The 14577-nt window shown below is 47.1% G+C and overlaps 5 protein-coding genes across 8 annotated transcripts; 2 read left to right on the top strand and 3 right to left on the bottom strand.

The window, feature by feature from the left end:
- The first annotated feature begins 779 nt into the window (after positions 1-779).
- Positions 780-5050, top strand: LOC131212671 (glycine dehydrogenase (decarboxylating), mitochondrial). Its single transcript, XM_058206623.1, has 4 exons — positions 780-1232; positions 1391-1469; positions 2131-4721; positions 4796-5050. The coding sequence occupies exons 1-4, from the start codon at positions 1008-1010 to the stop codon at positions 4907-4909; spliced, it is 3009 nt and encodes a 1002-aa protein (XP_058062606.1). The 5' UTR covers positions 780-1007; the 3' UTR covers positions 4910-5050.
- LOC131212672 (ruvB-like helicase 1) lies at positions 4988-6504 on the bottom strand. The gene has a single exon (XM_058206624.1). The coding sequence runs from the start codon at positions 6432-6434 to the stop codon at positions 5064-5066; it is 1371 nt and encodes a 456-aa protein (XP_058062607.1). The 5' UTR covers positions 6435-6504; the 3' UTR covers positions 4988-5063.
- A 380-nt stretch (positions 6505-6884) lies between these two features.
- On the bottom strand, positions 6885-14458 carry LOC131212893 (saccharopine dehydrogenase-like oxidoreductase). 2 transcript variants are annotated; one of them, XM_058206964.1, is made up of 4 exons: positions 14422-14458; positions 7563-8385; positions 7129-7482; positions 6885-7066 (listed from the first exon to the last, which is right to left on the bottom strand). In XM_058206964.1, the coding sequence occupies exons 2-4, from the start codon at positions 8381-8383 to the stop codon at positions 6961-6963; spliced, it is 1281 nt and encodes a 426-aa protein (XP_058062947.1). In that variant the 5' UTR covers positions 8384-8385; positions 14422-14458; the 3' UTR covers positions 6885-6960. The 2 variants fall into 2 exon arrangements, with proteins under 2 accessions (XP_058062947.1, XP_058062946.1); XM_058206963.1 differs by lacking the exon at positions 14422-14458 and adding an exon at positions 14401-14417.
- On the top strand, positions 11044-13412 carry LOC131212892 (osmotic avoidance abnormal protein 3). The gene is made up of 3 exons (XM_058206962.1): positions 11044-11115; positions 11184-11333; positions 11406-13412. Exons 1-3 carry the CDS (start codon positions 11044-11046, stop codon positions 13410-13412), a joined length of 2229 nt encoding a protein of 742 aa, XP_058062945.1.
- On the bottom strand, positions 13535-14470 carry LOC131212894 (NAD(P)H-hydrate epimerase). Of its 3 annotated transcripts, none has more exons than XM_058206966.1 (3): positions 14422-14470; positions 14172-14353; positions 13535-14109 (listed from the first exon to the last, which is right to left on the bottom strand). In XM_058206966.1, the coding sequence occupies exons 1-3, from the start codon at positions 14467-14469 to the stop codon at positions 13557-13559; spliced, it is 783 nt and encodes a 260-aa protein (XP_058062949.1). In that variant the 5' UTR covers position 14470; the 3' UTR covers positions 13535-13556. The 3 variants fall into 3 exon arrangements, with proteins under 3 accessions (XP_058062949.1, XP_058062948.1, XP_058062950.1); XM_058206965.1 differs by having other exon boundaries at positions 14172-14374; positions 14422-14461; XM_058206967.1 differs by having other exon boundaries at positions 14172-14430.
- Between the last annotated feature and the right edge of the window lie 107 nt (positions 14471-14577).

Here is a 14577-nt window from a genome sequence, read left to right as displayed (position 1 = left end):
AACAGTACACTTCGCATGATTTTTATTACAGTGTTTGGTGTTGCAAGAAAAAGCTTTAACATCACAAGTCTCGAGATAGTCTTGCTACTGTGACTTCGTCGAAGGACACGCTCATCTTTTCCTTTCGCTCTCTCTCTTGTTACGGATTATATTTTTTATGCAAATATTGTATTATTGTATTAATTCAATTATTGAAAATGAAAACAAAACTCACCAACGAATTATTTGACACCAAATCACACGAAATATCAAAACACTGCCCATTGCGTTTGCTGAAATACTGAAATACGAACGCTATTATCAATTTACATCCCTCTCCGCATCGCCGTTATGTACTTAGACGTCTCAATAAATCGTTCTTCCGCCCAATTCACAAACGGCCGTACGGTAGGTCGCCAGGTTACGGCCCGATAGCTCCGAAAACGGCGAGGGACCTCCACGGAACATCTGGTGTGCGGAAGGCACGTGATGCACACTATCGCTCGGTGCCGGTAGCGAACGTCACTCATCATTCGCTGAGAGGATGGTCGGCCCTTATCATTTCAACTACCGGCCAGGGAACGATGGCCCCAAAAATTCAGACCAACGCCAGCAAGAACGCGGCCAGCTCAGCCATCGAGGCCGGAATGTTTTTGTTTACTCCGGATCGGGGCGATCGGAGACGATCGTTTCGCTCACACGATCGGTTCTTCGCAGGAGCTGAATTCCGGCTGATAAGGGCATCCCGTATAAAAGCGAATGACGAGGCCGGACGCAGCTTCAGTTCGGAGCCGAAAGATCCCGCCAGTGGTTAGGCAGTGCCAGTGTTCGTGTGGCAATCCTTGTGACGCTGGGATGCGATAGCGCCCAACAACTAGTGCGACGAGCCTCCACTGGAGTAACTTCCCTAAGTGTATCAGCCCCATCAGTAGTGAGCCCCTCCGTGCTATGCGTTCAGTGATAACCAACACAAACGGTATTGTCTAAACACCCATTTACTGATTGATCTGCGACCTCACGCCGTTACAATGCAACGCACGATGATCCTTGGCAAGCAGCAACTGCACTCTATCGGTCGGCGCCACGGTGCCCTACTGGCTCGGGTGTCGGCCAGCATGCAGGGCAACTTGCAGCTACAGCGCTATCTGGCCACGGTCGAAGAGCTTTTCCCAAACAAGCCGGACTTTGCCTCGCGGCATATTGGCCCCCGTAAAACTGACGTCGTTACCATGCTGAACTCGATCGGATTCAAGGTGATTATCAGTTGCGCTTTGGTCGTAAAACAAAACCGTAGAGAGAGAGTGAAGCTAGTGAAAGTGAAGTTAATGCAGCCCGGCCACTCCGATTTATTACCGGATGAGCTTCAAACAAAGATTATCAAATATTTATTTGTTCTTGTGCAATCTTCTAGTCACTCGACGAACTGTCGGAAAAAGCCGTGCCCGAGGTGATCAAATTCAAACGTATCCTCAATATAGAGGATCCGATGAGTAAGTACCACGGTTCTCTGTACATCATCTTTCATTCACAAATCACATCCATCGGTATCACCAAGTCAAAAAGTTTTAATGGACATTTAAAACACTGAAGTTACTAACTGGAGTGGAACCGTTACACGTCCCCTACTCGATACCACCTTAATGGAAGTAATTTTGCTTTCAAGAGTTCCGATTTCTTTCCCATATATGTTGTGCCAATTTGAAAAATCCAACCTCATTCCTCGAAAACAGAACACACACAACTCGGAAACACATTTCATTTCCAACCCAACGTATTGCCGCCGATAACCTTCTAAAGAAGGGTCAGCCGTCAAGCATGCAACGTCACGGAGGACGTGGAACGGAACTGCCACCAAGCGAGTTGCCGACTCTCTTTCGCGCCAAAGTGCCTCGTCCGAGCTGGCACGCCTCGTGGATCAAGGCCGCGCCTCACGGCCCTGTAGCAACGATGACGTGCTACTGGAGCTGCTGCCACCCGTTGAAACATCCTCCTTTTCTGCCCATGCTGCTCACATCATCAATACTTCGCGCCTCCGTTGATAACACTAACCAATTGACCCCCGCCTTGTCTGGCCCAAACGATACGCATGATCCCACCGATAACGCGGTTGTAATTTTTTCCTGCTGAACGCCCATCTTTTTCCCCACACAGATGAACACGAGCTGATCGATCGAATGCGGCAAATCGGTAGCAAGAACGAGGTGTGGCGATCGTACATTGGCATGGGTTACCACAACTGTTTGGTGCCGCATCCGATACTGCGGAACATCTTCGAGAATCCCGGCTGGACGACACAATACACTCCGTATCAACCGGAAATCAGCCAGGGACGTCTGGAGTCGCTGCTGAACTTCCAAACGCTCGTCACGGACATGACGGGTCTGGAGATCGCAAACGCGTCGCTGCTGGACGAAGGGACTGCGGCGGCCGAAGCGATGAGCCTTTGCTATCGGTACAACAAACGGCGCAAGGTGTTCCTTTCGCGCAAACTGCACCCACAGACGGTGGCCGTGGTGAAGACTCGCCTGGAAGCCCTCGGTATCGAGGTGGTGTTCGGCTCGGTGAAGGCAATCGACTTTGGTGACCACGAGATATCGGGTGTGCTGATGCAGTACCCGGACACGTTCGGGGATGTGCAGGACTTTGAGCAGGTGTCGAAGGACTGTAAGAAAAACGGAACGCTGGTGGTGGTGGCCACGGATCTGCTCGCCCTTACGCTTTTGCGACCACCGGCAGAATTTGGGGCCGACATTGCCATCGGTTCGGCCCAGCGGCTGGGTGTTCCGCTCGGGTACGGTGGCCCACACGCGGCCTTCTTTGCGTGCCGCCAGAAACTGACGCGCCTCATTCCGGGCCGAATGATAGGTGTGACGCGCGATATGGACGGAGAGGACGCGTACCGGTTAGCGTTGCAAACTCGCGAGCAGCACATTCGGCGCGATAAGGCGACCAGCAATATCTGTACGGCACAAGCACTGCTTGCTAATATGGCCGCGATGTACGCCATCTATCACGGACCGGAAGGTCTGAAGAACATTGCCAATCACATCCACAACTGCGCGCTCACACTGAACGCCGGTATCGAAAAGGCGGGCCATCGACAGCTGAACAAAGCTTTCTTCGACACCCTGCACGTGGTGCCGAACGGGACTACAACAGCTGAGATTAAGGCGAGGGCAGAACAGAAGAAGATTAACCTGCGGTACTTCGATGACGATACGATCGGTATCGCTATGGATGAGACGGTCAGAACGTCGGACATTGGCGACCTGCTGTGGGTTTTCGGTTGCCCTGACATTGAAAGTACTGTGGCCGATCCGCAAGCCACGAGCCGAACCATCCTTAACACTCAGTTCCGGCGTACGTCACCCTTTCTAACGCATCCCATTTTCAACAAACATCACAGCGAATCGCGAATGGTGCGCTACATGAAGCAGTTGGAGAACAAGGACATTTCGCTGGTCCACTCGATGATTCCGCTCGGGTCGTGTACGATGAAGCTAAACTCTACGACCGAAATGATTCCGTGCTCCTTCCAAGAGTTTACCGAGATTCACCCATTCGCACCGAGAGAGCAGGCCAAAGGCTATATGCAGATGTTTGCGGAGCTGGAAAAGGATCTGTGTGAGATTACGGGATACGATAAAATCTCCTTCCAGCCGAACAGTGGGGCGCAGGGCGAGTACGCTGGGCTGCGAGCTATCCGCAGCTATCACATGTCGCGCGGGGAGCATCAGAGAACGATCTGCCTTATTCCGATCAGTGCACACGGTACGAACCCGGCGTCGGCCCAGATGGCGGGCATGAAAGTGGAGGCCATACGGGTGAACGGTGCAACCGGTGTGATCGATATGGCTCACCTCAAGGAGAAGGTGGAACAGAACGCGGACAATCTGTCTTGTCTGATGCTTACCTACCCCTCGACGAACGGTATTTTTGAGGACAACGTCGTGGACGTTTGCGACCTCGTGCACAGACACGGAGGACAAGTGTATCTTGATGGTGCAAACATGAACGCCCAGGTTGGCCTCTGCCGACCCGGCGACTTCGGTAGCGACGTGTCGCATCTGAATCTGCACAAAACGTTCTGCATCCCGCACGGTGGCGGCGGACCCGGAATGGGGCCGATCGGGGTTAAAGCTCATCTAGCGCCTTTCCTACCGACGCATCCTGTCATCGAACCACATCCAGAGAGCGACGGACGGAGCTTTGGCGTCGTCAGTGCTGCACCGTATGGTTCGTCGGCCATTTTACCGATTTCGTGGTCGTACATCAAACTGATGGGAGGCCGGGGATTACGACGCGCGACGCAGGTTGCCATTCTGAATGCCAATTACATGTCGAAGCGGCTGGAAAATCACTTCAAGACGCTGTACACCGATCCGAAGACGGGACTGGTGGCGCACGAGTTCATTGTGGATGTGCGCGATTTCAAGAAAACTGCCAACATCGAAGCGGTCGACATCGCCAAACGGCTGATGGACTACGGGTTCCACGCACCAACCATGTCGTGGCCGGTGGCCGGTACGCTCATGGTTGAACCGACCGAATCGGAAGACAAAGAAGAGCTGGACCGGTTCTGCGATGCCATGATTTCTATCCGCAAAGAAATCCACGAAATCGAAGAGGGCCGGCTGGACATTCGAGTGAACCCGTTGAAGATGGCACCGCACACGCAGAAGCAAACCATTTCGTCCGAATGGAATCGTCCGTATCCCCGCGAGCTGGGTGCATTCCCAGCGGTAAGTTTGTTCAGTAACACTATCGCTGTGTTCGTTGATCTGCCTCATCACACTCTTTCATCCGTCTTTTGTAGCCTTTCGTCAAACCGGAAACAAAAGTTTGGCCCACAGTAGGACGTATCGATGACCTGTATGGTGACAAGCATCTCGTTTGCACGTGCCCTCCGATGGTGCCGGATTACGAATAAAGCAGGGACCAGCTAAAATAAATTTGCAAGAATAAAACAACTCACCGGCATACAATCGATTCAGTTCGTTGAGTGAATTTATTGCGGCCCTTGGGTTTTACATAACGCAGATTTCGAAGGACAACGCCACGCACCGAACCACGTCACACACCTCTTACTGCATATACTTGGTGTTTTCTTCTTGCAAAAACTTTGCGGACCGCTTGGCATCCAAAAACAGCGATTGTACGTCCATGATGTCGTCTTTGGTGATCTGAGTTCGACCATTCACTTTGCTTGTCTGGTTGGCCGGTGTTAAGAGCTGAACCGCGTAGCGGAGTGTAGTGTTGGAGCCGATCTCACTCAACGCCAGAATAGCAGTGTCCTCCACGCTAAGTCCTTCCGTTTGCGCTCGCAGGCGTATAATTTGCTCCATTTCGCTCATGTTGTATGGCGACGTGCGGACGATCAATAGTCGGTCCAACAGATCCAACGGAATGCCATGCGGAGAAACGATGTCATCCGTTCCGCGAATGACGCACCGACCACGGTTGGTGGCAAAGATGACGATGGGGGCGATGGCCGATTCCAGCGATTTGTGCAGATACGTGAAGCACTCCAGATCGAGCATGTGTACCTCGTCGATGAACAGAACGCCGGGTACAAGTTCCGCGATGCCCTGGTCGATGTATTTGTTGACGATTTTGTTGATTTCCGTTCGCAGTTTGTCTGTGATTTCCGTTTTCTTCGGCTTCATCATTTGACCGACAATCGAAAGTACGTCCTGACCTCCCTGCGGCCGCGCGTTGGCGGCATCCAAATCATGCAGCGTTACGTCCTGCACCACTTCCTTCTTCTTGTGTACCTCGCCCTTCGGAAGCGGGACGTACTCCTCCGTTTCCAGATCGAACTCGGTGGCAAACGTGTCGCTACGACCCTGGCGTTTGACGGCACCACTGTTTGCTTCAATGTAAATCACGTCCCCAACTTCAACCTTCTCGCGCTGCAATGTTTCGTAGATGCTAGGGTCCAACTTCAGCTGCTTCGTTCCCTTTGCGGTCTTCAGCCCGATAACCACGTTGCTGATCGTTTTGCCATATCCTCCCATAGGGTTTTCCGTCTCAACCGGCGTAAGTTCCGTGACCTCTCCCTCGTACACCTCCTTCGTTTCGCGAATTCGCAAACCAATTGAGCGCCGGAAGTTTTCCATCAGCACCTCCGTCTTTTTGATCTCACTGCTGAAAACTTCCGAGCCAACCATCGGACAGAACGGCACCTTGTTGCCCAACTCATGCGCTATGGCCAAAGCGATGGCAGTTTTGCCCGTACCCGGCGGTCCCGCCAGCAGCAGAGCTCGTCCGGACATTTTTTTCGATTTGATCAGATCCACCACCACGCCGGCCGCTTCGCGGGCATCCTTTTGTCCTACCAGTCCGGAAGCCATCTGCAGCGGTGTTCCATTCTCGTCCAATCCGAGCCCCTTCACATGGCTGTGCGCTGCAATACGCTGAGTTTTAACGGTGCTTTTCACTTCCTCGATCTTCATTTTTCACAATTTTCGAGTTTTTCGCGCGACAATCGCAAACGCAGGTTGCTTTGTTGCGGCTTGTGTTGTAGAAAATGTGTTTACTGCCGGTAAACACACACCATCCTTGTTGCCTTGGCGTTTGGCAGAGCGTGCTTCTCACGCGTTTATAATGCAGAGTCGAACCACTCTTTTGAACAAAAACTATTTAGCAAATGCAATTCACAACTCACCGATCATGCCAATCGATGTCATTAATTTTGGGGCTCTAATTTATATACACTCTTCGTTTTTATTTACCGGCATCAGTATATTAAGAAATTAAACAATATTGCGGATCCCACGATCCCGCATTTGGTCGCCAATCTATGTACCGGTTCCGAATCGGTTTGCACCGGTTAGCTCGTAAGCACAAACTATATTTTGAATATTGCAATAACAAAATTCAAACACAAACTACAGAAATTAGTTTTTATTACTGCCACCAATAATTTTAAAATGCTATTTAATGCTATTTTAATTTACGAAGCTCTGAATGCAATTACGTTTACAACTTTGACGTTGAAAGAACTTCAAAAGTAAAACCATTCTCGCAGAGGTTCTTAATAAGGTTTGTCTTGGCAAATGCAGCTCCGGGAGTCAGATAGCCTCCTCTGTAAAAAGAAACACGTTTATTAAATTTCGAAGCAATGTGCTGGAAACCGGGCATACTCACTCGCCAGGCATGTGCTCTGCTTCCAACAGGATAGTCCTAGCGCAGAGAATTAACGCGACGCAGGTCGCGCCGTAGCCAGGATTTGTTCCTCCAACTTTTGTGTGAATCACCTTATTCGGAGGATTGGTATAAACGTCCTCTGGACTAGCCAACTTGTCTTCCCATCCTTTTCCTTCAAAATACAATGTAAACTTTACGTTGTTCATTGCTTCGTCACTCGGACCTTCGTGGGAAACCATCCCGAGAGAAAATAGTTTCGGGTAATTTAACAACATCTGCCGTCCGAGCGATGTTTTTACCATTAGCCAAAATATGGCGCCAACGAATGATACCGCACACACTTCCAATAATCCCCTGGAAAAGTTTTAAAACATTAGTAGCAAACATTTGCAAATTTCTAGTTTTCTATTTGACAATAAACATTATATTCTTACCCGAAGGATATATAGGCCCGCATCTGCAGAGGTCGTTTGTTTTCCGTTTCATACAAAAATCTTTGAGTCCGTGCGACGCACGATCTGTCAGCACCCTGGAATGGCAGCGACCATTTGTTTCCATTGAAAGACTTATGTAGTGTTGGCCTTTCGCGTAATTTCGGTTTCACGTCGGGTAGTTTCTTTGCAAACAGCTTCCGGCGAATCTGTCCCACTTCATCTTGATTTGCGATAGCGTGCACCGCAGAAGCCCAGGTCCCATAATGGATACCACCCATCTCTCGGCGGCCTTGCGTTTTAGTGACTACATAGCTCTCTACCGAATTAACAACGCCATCGAACTGTTGCTCCAAAAATACGGTTCCCATGTCAGCTGGAATGCTGTCGAAACCGCATGCCGAAATCATGTAAATTCCCTTCTCCTTCGCCGCTTCATGGTACTTTAGCTGCATTCCCTCCAGAAACTGGGGCTCACCGCTCACGTCCACGTGATGTGTGCGTGTTTCTAGACACGCTTTCACTACCGGCTCACCGTACAGGCGGTACGGACCGCAACAATTTACCACCACACGACAATCACGTGCCATATTAATTAGCGAATCTTGATTATTGACATCCGCCAGCACTATCGGCACCGTGGACAGATCCGTTTTAGCTTTATCACCTACTTCTTTCAGTATTTCTTGAAGCTTGGATTGGCTTCTACCGGCAATGCCCCATCTCAAATTCGCCAACAGTTTAATGCTTTCCAGCACCGTGTACTTTCCCGTGAAGCCACTAGCACCAAATATAACTACGTCGAGCTTGCGTGCCATGTTCATCGCTAAAAAAGCAAGAAAAGCATACATTAGTGAGAAGATGAAAAAAATAAATGAAAATTAAGTGAATGTGGATTATGAACGTTGGTCCAGCCGGATAGCAACTTTGTCCTGTCACTGAAACCTATTTTGCTGAATCATAATTAATGTCTCCCTTGCGCTAAACAGCACCAGATACGAACACGGAACGTAGAACCGTCTAAACCATTATCTCTTATCGATAATACTCATACTTTGAACTATCAAACATAACGTAGAGCATTCACGATTTTTTTACATACCTCTATTTCTTAGTTTCTAATGAAGCACCCTTTACAAAATGTATTCTAAAGAAAATCTAGAACTATTCGCGACGTTGTTGGAACAAAAACACTCCACTTGTCTCACTGCAAATACGTTGTGGGGCCGCTAGCCACAAGCACCCGCGTTGTGAAGTAATCTACTCGCACCGACGAGATAATCAACATTGCGTCCAAAAGTCCAATATCGTCCAAAAGTTAAGATTGTGTGGTAGGGTGATATGTACCAAAATCAGCAACAGAATTGAAGTGTCATACGAAATTTAAAATAACGACTATTGAAAATGATAATTATTAACAACATTATAATTTATAGCTTCAAATACAACCGAGAGCATATTCTAATGGAATTATTGATATTTTTTCCTATTTAACAGAGATGAATTCAAGATACTTCTTTTCTCTTCTACGCAACGATAAGCACAAGTCTTAACCACTAACTATCAAGCAAACATATGTAAATGAAGACCAGGAATCAAAACAAAATCTTCAACACGTGTCTGCCTTTCACAAATGCGGCACTATGGATACCGAAACGAAGCATGCGCAACTAAGAATTGTGTGGATGTAACAGCATGTAACATAAAGTGCTCCTTAACTTGCCCGGAAGGTCCTGATCTGGGGCCAACAGTTTCAGTTGACCCGAGCACGTCCGACGGAATGGTGTCGGTTTCACCTTTGCGGATCGTGTGACTTGTATTTGAATTTCGAAGCACCGGGAAAATGTATCTGTTTGTTATTTAAACTTTGGGGCCTCAGTGTCGCTTATTGTGTGGCTACGTTCGAAACCGTTGCATTACCGTGAAATACATTTTCAAATGTCCAAAATCGTGCACAGTTAAGTTGTGTTGCGTTGGCGACGGTTCCGCCATCACAAATCCATACTATCTTCCAATGTGGCATCATTAAGGATAACAGGAAATATTGACCGATGATCATTTGGTTTATTAAAAATTTACATTCACATTACACTGGCGTATGCGTCGTATTGTGTATGGTTGCTCGCGTATGTCGAACCATCTTGTTAGTCTAGCTTTAGTTATTCGCCAACAGACATCGGAGCGTAGCATAGGAATTGGGTACAAGCATAGGAAAGATTTGATCTGCGATCACAACAACGCGAATGACCACCGGTCTCATTCGTACAACATTCGTGCTTTCACCGGTTCAAGGTCAATCATCGGCGCCAGGACCAACTAACTACTGAGTCATTGAGAAGTCCATTCCAGCGGTTTGCGTGACCAGTGAGACGGATTGAATTTTAATGATGGATTTTTTTTCTCGCTTTTGCCGCTTTTAAACGGTTTGAGTGACTGAAAATTCTACCTACAAATGGTGGAATGTAGCTCGATAACGTGTGTCAGGAAGCTTGTAGAAAAATCGTTCGAATTGAAGGAAAACCTGTGGTCTATCTTTCCCTGGCCGTTTTTACTGTCGTGCAGGTCTCACCCATCCACCCATCCTTGACCTATATCTATAATGGATGGTAGTTCATCGACGAAAGTGCTCAGTTTAGCTTTCTGAATCATTTTGTGCAATTGTTTGTTTACCCATGTCGCTGGTGCTTCGGGAAGAGTGAGTAATTGAAGAAACACTACCAAGTCGAAATATAACATAGCGTTTGTTGTGGACACGATATTGGTGCCGTGTAGTTCCGTCAGTAACATACACTATTATTATATTATTTTCAATTCGTTGCGAATTTCCACAAAAGTTCAAAAGGGTATTTATGAAACATAGATTCGAGATATCATCGCAATAGATTGTAAAAAAATATTAAATTATTTAACAGTCAAATATTTTGAAAAAAAAAGTGGAAAACGGTAACAACGGTTTATGTATTTTTGTGCTTTTTATATCGTTGGTTAAACGATACACTGAGCACTAGTAAAACAGATGTGAGCCCCATTTAAACACTTCAAAAATCCATTTTTTTTTATATTTAGGAACGGACTGGGCCGTATTTTTGAAAAATCCATTTATGAAGGAACAAAATTCTTACCCGTACGTTCGTTTAAATTGAGCAGTTTTGAAAAACAAACATCACGCTAGTGTGTCATTATTCGATATACGCTACGATGGGACATCTAAACACCATTCAGAGTAATCTACCATCTATCCGTGAAGGATTAACGTGAGACAGTGGGTACTGCAGCAAAAATAATACCTCCGGCCCAACATATTATCATCCTGAACATGCGACTACCACATGGAAGTAACGTAAGCGCATACGATATATTCAGCAAACAAAAAACGGGCGGTGAACTAGCACCTTCGGTAAACTACAGTAAGAATTCAACAGCCCAATGACTAACGAATAATTGATTAGTCGCCACATTTTATCACCGCCAACTTCGACAAATCATGGCCGAAAACGTGAAAGTGGTTGTACGGTGCCGGCCAATGAATAAACGGGAACAACAATCATGTTGTAAGGTAAGTTAGAACAAAACATAATTCAATCTGTAACTTCACATAGGTGAATTTCGTTTCTTCGTCCCCAGAATGTGATTGAAATCGATAATGCGGTGGTAAACCTGGACAATCAGAACGATCCGAACGCACCGCAAAAGTCTTTCCAATTTGACAATGCGTACGGTTATGCAGCCACGACCGAGAACATTTACAGCGACATTTGCTATTCGTTGGTTGAGGTTAGTCATTCAAGATCAACAGCTTAACGCAGAATTGACCACAGCACAACCATTCGTTTTATCACATTGTAGAGTGTTCTCGAGGGTTACAATGCTACGATTTTCGCCTACGGTCAAACGGGTTGCGGCAAATCGCACACAATGCAGGGAACTACGTACAACGTGGCCGCGGTTGATCCTAACAATGCCAACAACATCGGGATCATCCCCCGATCGTTCGAACACATTTTTGAAGCGATATCGTTGGCCAACGAGGTCCGCTATCTGGTGCTGGTTAGTTATCTGGAAATTTACAATGAAACCATACGCGATCTGCTGCAGCCAGCCCAAGCATCATCGAGTACGACGGGCCATGGGACTCCGGCAACTAGTTTATCGATCAAGGAGATCGCCGGCGAAGGAGTTACAATCCAAAATCTATCCCTTCACACAGTTCACGGAATGAAGGAGTGCATCGAGCTGCTCGAGATGGGCGCTAAAAATCGTAAAGTGGGCGCAACCCTCATGAACATCGAGAGTTCTCGTTCGCACTCCATCTTCACCATCAGCTTGGAACAAATGTCGACAAGTGTATCCGGTGAAGGCGCAGCCATAAAACGCGGCAAGCTGAACCTGGTTGACTTGGCCGGTTCAGAGAGACAAAGCAAGACGGGTGCAACCGGGGAACGACTAAAGGAAGCTACGAAAATTAATTTATCATTATCTGCGCTTGGTAACGTGATTTCGGCATTGGTAGATGGGAAAACCAAGCACATACCGTACCGGGATTCGAAGCTTACCCGTCTGCTACAGGATTCGTTAGGGGGAAACACAAAGACACTGATGATTGCTTGCATTTCACCAGCCGATTATAATTACGACGAAACTCTTTCTACGCTGAGGTACGCGAGCCGGGCAAAGAATATAGCCAACAAACCACGAGTGAACGAAGACCCGAAAGACACGATGCTGCGCGAATATCAACGGGAAATAGTGCGTTTGAAGGAGCTCCTGCAAGGTGAAACCAACAATGTCACCGGAAATGCCTTCGAAGAAGCAGGGTTCGAGAAGGAAAAACAAGCATTGAAATTACAATACGATCAAGAGGTGAGACGGTTGAAGCGGGAGCACGAGGAACAGAAAATGGCAAAACAGGAACTGGCGAAGGATATAGAAAAAATTAAATCATACTACGAGCAACAAATGCAGCACATTTACACGAAAAAAACATCCGAGAGTGGAACAGCACCAGCTCCGACGGGGATACCGAGTGTCAACCGGAAAGAAATATACGATCGCATTAAACAGATCAAAGATGCGCTTGTCGGTGGCGAACGAGCCAACGATATACAGCTTAAGGAAAAGCGCTACCGTAATAAGCTCGCGTCAGAGAAACGAATAAATGCACTAGCCCAAGCATTGAGCAAAATAGAGCAAACGGAAGATCGGGATTTATTACAGGGTCACTGTACCGATACTCAACAAGAGCTTAAAAAGCGATACGATCAAATACGAGCGCTCCGAAAGCGAACCAAAGCTCTCGAACAAGAAGTGTCTGATATTCAGGGCGAATTTCAGCGCGAAAGGGATGATTACCTTGCCACCATCAGGCTGTTGGAAAAGAAAATTCTGTTCTATGAAACCCTGTTCCAAAAAGCGATGCCTATCCTCCGGAAGGATGGTCGTTACTGGAACATAGAGTATCTGGAAAAGGAGTCGGAGTGGAGTGACGATTTGCGGAAATGGCGGCTACCAGACGACACTTTGTTACGGTTGCGACTACCCCCGGCAGAGACGCCACCGCCAGAGGAGACGTCACCTGCAAAGTCGTCCGGCCGAGAAAGTCAAACGTCCTTAACGGCCCCCGGACGCTTGGAACGTAGCTCGACAATGATACTTGCCAAATTGCCACAGTTTGAACGCACCATCCGAACCATACCGACCGAAGAGCGACCGCAGCAGCAAAGCAAAGAATTTCTCAGCAAAAGCACCAACTACAGCCCGTTTCCTAAAATTGAAGATGTTGCAATGTCGTACTTTAGGCCCCGTAGGGCTGCAGAGCTCGTCTACAAGAGTGGGTGGCGCACGGTGCAAAAGTGATGTCCGTTTTGCTTTAATTTTGAAGCAGTTAAAGTTTTTAAACAATGTTTACAGATATTTATTTTCTAATAAATATTGAAAACACCTTAAACTGCCATAGTGTGTTGTCCTTAGTTTTATTTCTCTAGTACGATCCAATGCTCATTAGAGTTTCACAAAAAGATTATTGCCCTCATATGAAGGAAGATCCAGACAGTACTTTGCTTCTAATGTCTTTGGCACGAATCGTCCTCCAAGGTAGTGACGCGCATTTTGCAAATGTTTTGCACAAAGCTTTGGTGCCGTCAACGAAATGAGACATGCGGGACTAATAGCGCATTCTCCCAGAGGTCCTGTCTCAACGTTCCAGCCACTCGGAATATCAACGCTTACGATCGGTACCTTGGAGTTTTGTAGAACCGACATAATGGGCATAAAAGACTCCCGTACCGGGGGCTTGAAACTAAACCCGAACAGTGCGTCGATGATAAGTCCAAACTCCTCATCCACCCATTCAGACCGAGGGCAGTCAGCGCTAACAACGATTCCCATGGACTCTGCCTGATGTTGTAAATTCACAAATAAACATTTTTCGGTTCTCTTCGGATAGTACACGTAGGGATCGTAGCCCATCAGAGACAGATGTCTAGCAGCCACCAATCCATCGCCTCCGTTATTTCCCGGACCACAACAAACAAGTACTTTGTTGCTTTTTAGGCTATAAGAATAAAACATGTACAATAACAAGAAGGAAAAAAGAGTTGATCGGCTCTTTTCTACCTGCTAGGCGTATAAGCATCGGCAACGACATGAGCGCAACTTAAACCAGCCAATTCCATTAACTGATCAACACTAAACTTGTAATCATTGAACAATTCCTCATCAATTGCGATAGCCTCTTGTTGGTTGAGGTACTTCATTGTGGCGAAACAAAGTCGCGTCGTTCTTAAACCGGCAGAACACTGAGAAAATATGAAGCAAAACTAAAAGATATCAATATTCACATTACCATTGCACTTGCGGATCATACCGTTTTTACTGTCGATCGCACAAAATTGCTCCTTATCATTCGCAACATAGCGCTGTCGTAATTGTTTACTTTTTTGACGTTACTTACCCATGAGCTAACGCGTTGATTTCCTACGAATCGGTTATTCTTCCACGCAATGTTGTATTCGTGCTTAAA

Source organism: Anopheles bellator, chromosome 2, assembly GCF_943735745.2.
Source record: "Anopheles bellator chromosome 2, idAnoBellAS_SP24_06.2, whole genome shotgun sequence".
Classification (NCBI taxonomy): domain Eukaryota; kingdom Metazoa; phylum Arthropoda; class Insecta; order Diptera; family Culicidae; genus Anopheles; species Anopheles bellator.
Note: the sequence above shows the minus strand (reverse complement) of the source record. Positions and strands in the feature narration are given on the sequence as shown.

Bases quoted from the DNA above. Each gene is read 5' to 3' on its own strand.
- LOC131212671 (XM_058206623.1), top strand. From the start codon at position 1,008: ATGCAACGCACGATGATCCTTGGCAAGCAGCAACTGCACTCTATCGGT. The intron at 1,233-1,390 runs GTGATTATCAGT...GCAATCTTCTAG, and splicing joins TGAACTCGATCGGATTCAAG to TCACTCGACGAACTGTCGGA. The intron at 4,722-4,795 runs GTAAGTTTGTTC...CGTCTTTTGTAG, and splicing joins AGCTGGGTGCATTCCCAGCG to CCTTTCGTCAAACCGGAAAC.
- LOC131212672 (XM_058206624.1), bottom strand. From the start codon at position 6,434: ATGAAGATCGAGGAAGTGAAAAGCACCGTTAAAACTCAGCGTATTGCA.
- LOC131212893 (XM_058206964.1), bottom strand. From the start codon at position 8,383: ATGAACATGGCACGCAAGCTCGACGTAGTTATATTTGGTGCTAGTGGC. The intron at 7,483-7,562 runs GTAAGAATATAA...AAACTTTTCCAG, and splicing joins CGGGCCTATATATCCTTCGG to GGGATTATTGGAAGTGTGTG. The intron at 7,067-7,128 runs GTGAGTATGCCC...TTCTTTTTACAG, and splicing joins GCAGAGCACATGCCTGGCGA to AGGAGGCTATCTGACTCCCG.
- LOC131212892 (XM_058206962.1), top strand. From the start codon at position 11,044: ATGGCCGAAAACGTGAAAGTGGTTGTACGGTGCCGGCCAATGAATAAA. The intron at 11,116-11,183 runs GTAAGTTAGAAC...CTTCGTCCCCAG, and splicing joins AACAACAATCATGTTGTAAG to AATGTGATTGAAATCGATAA. The intron at 11,334-11,405 runs GTTAGTCATTCA...ATCACATTGTAG, and splicing joins TTTGCTATTCGTTGGTTGAG to AGTGTTCTCGAGGGTTACAA.
- LOC131212894 (XM_058206965.1), bottom strand. From the start codon at position 14,460: ATGATAAGGAGCAATTTTGTGCGATCGACAGTAAAAACG. The intron at 14,375-14,421 runs GTATGATCCGCA...GATATCTTTTAG, and splicing joins TGCGATCGACAGTAAAAACG to TTTTGCTTCATATTTTCTCA. The intron at 14,110-14,171 runs GTAGAAAAGAGC...TTATTCTTATAG, and splicing joins GATGCTTATACGCCTAGCAG to CCTAAAAAGCAACAAAGTAC.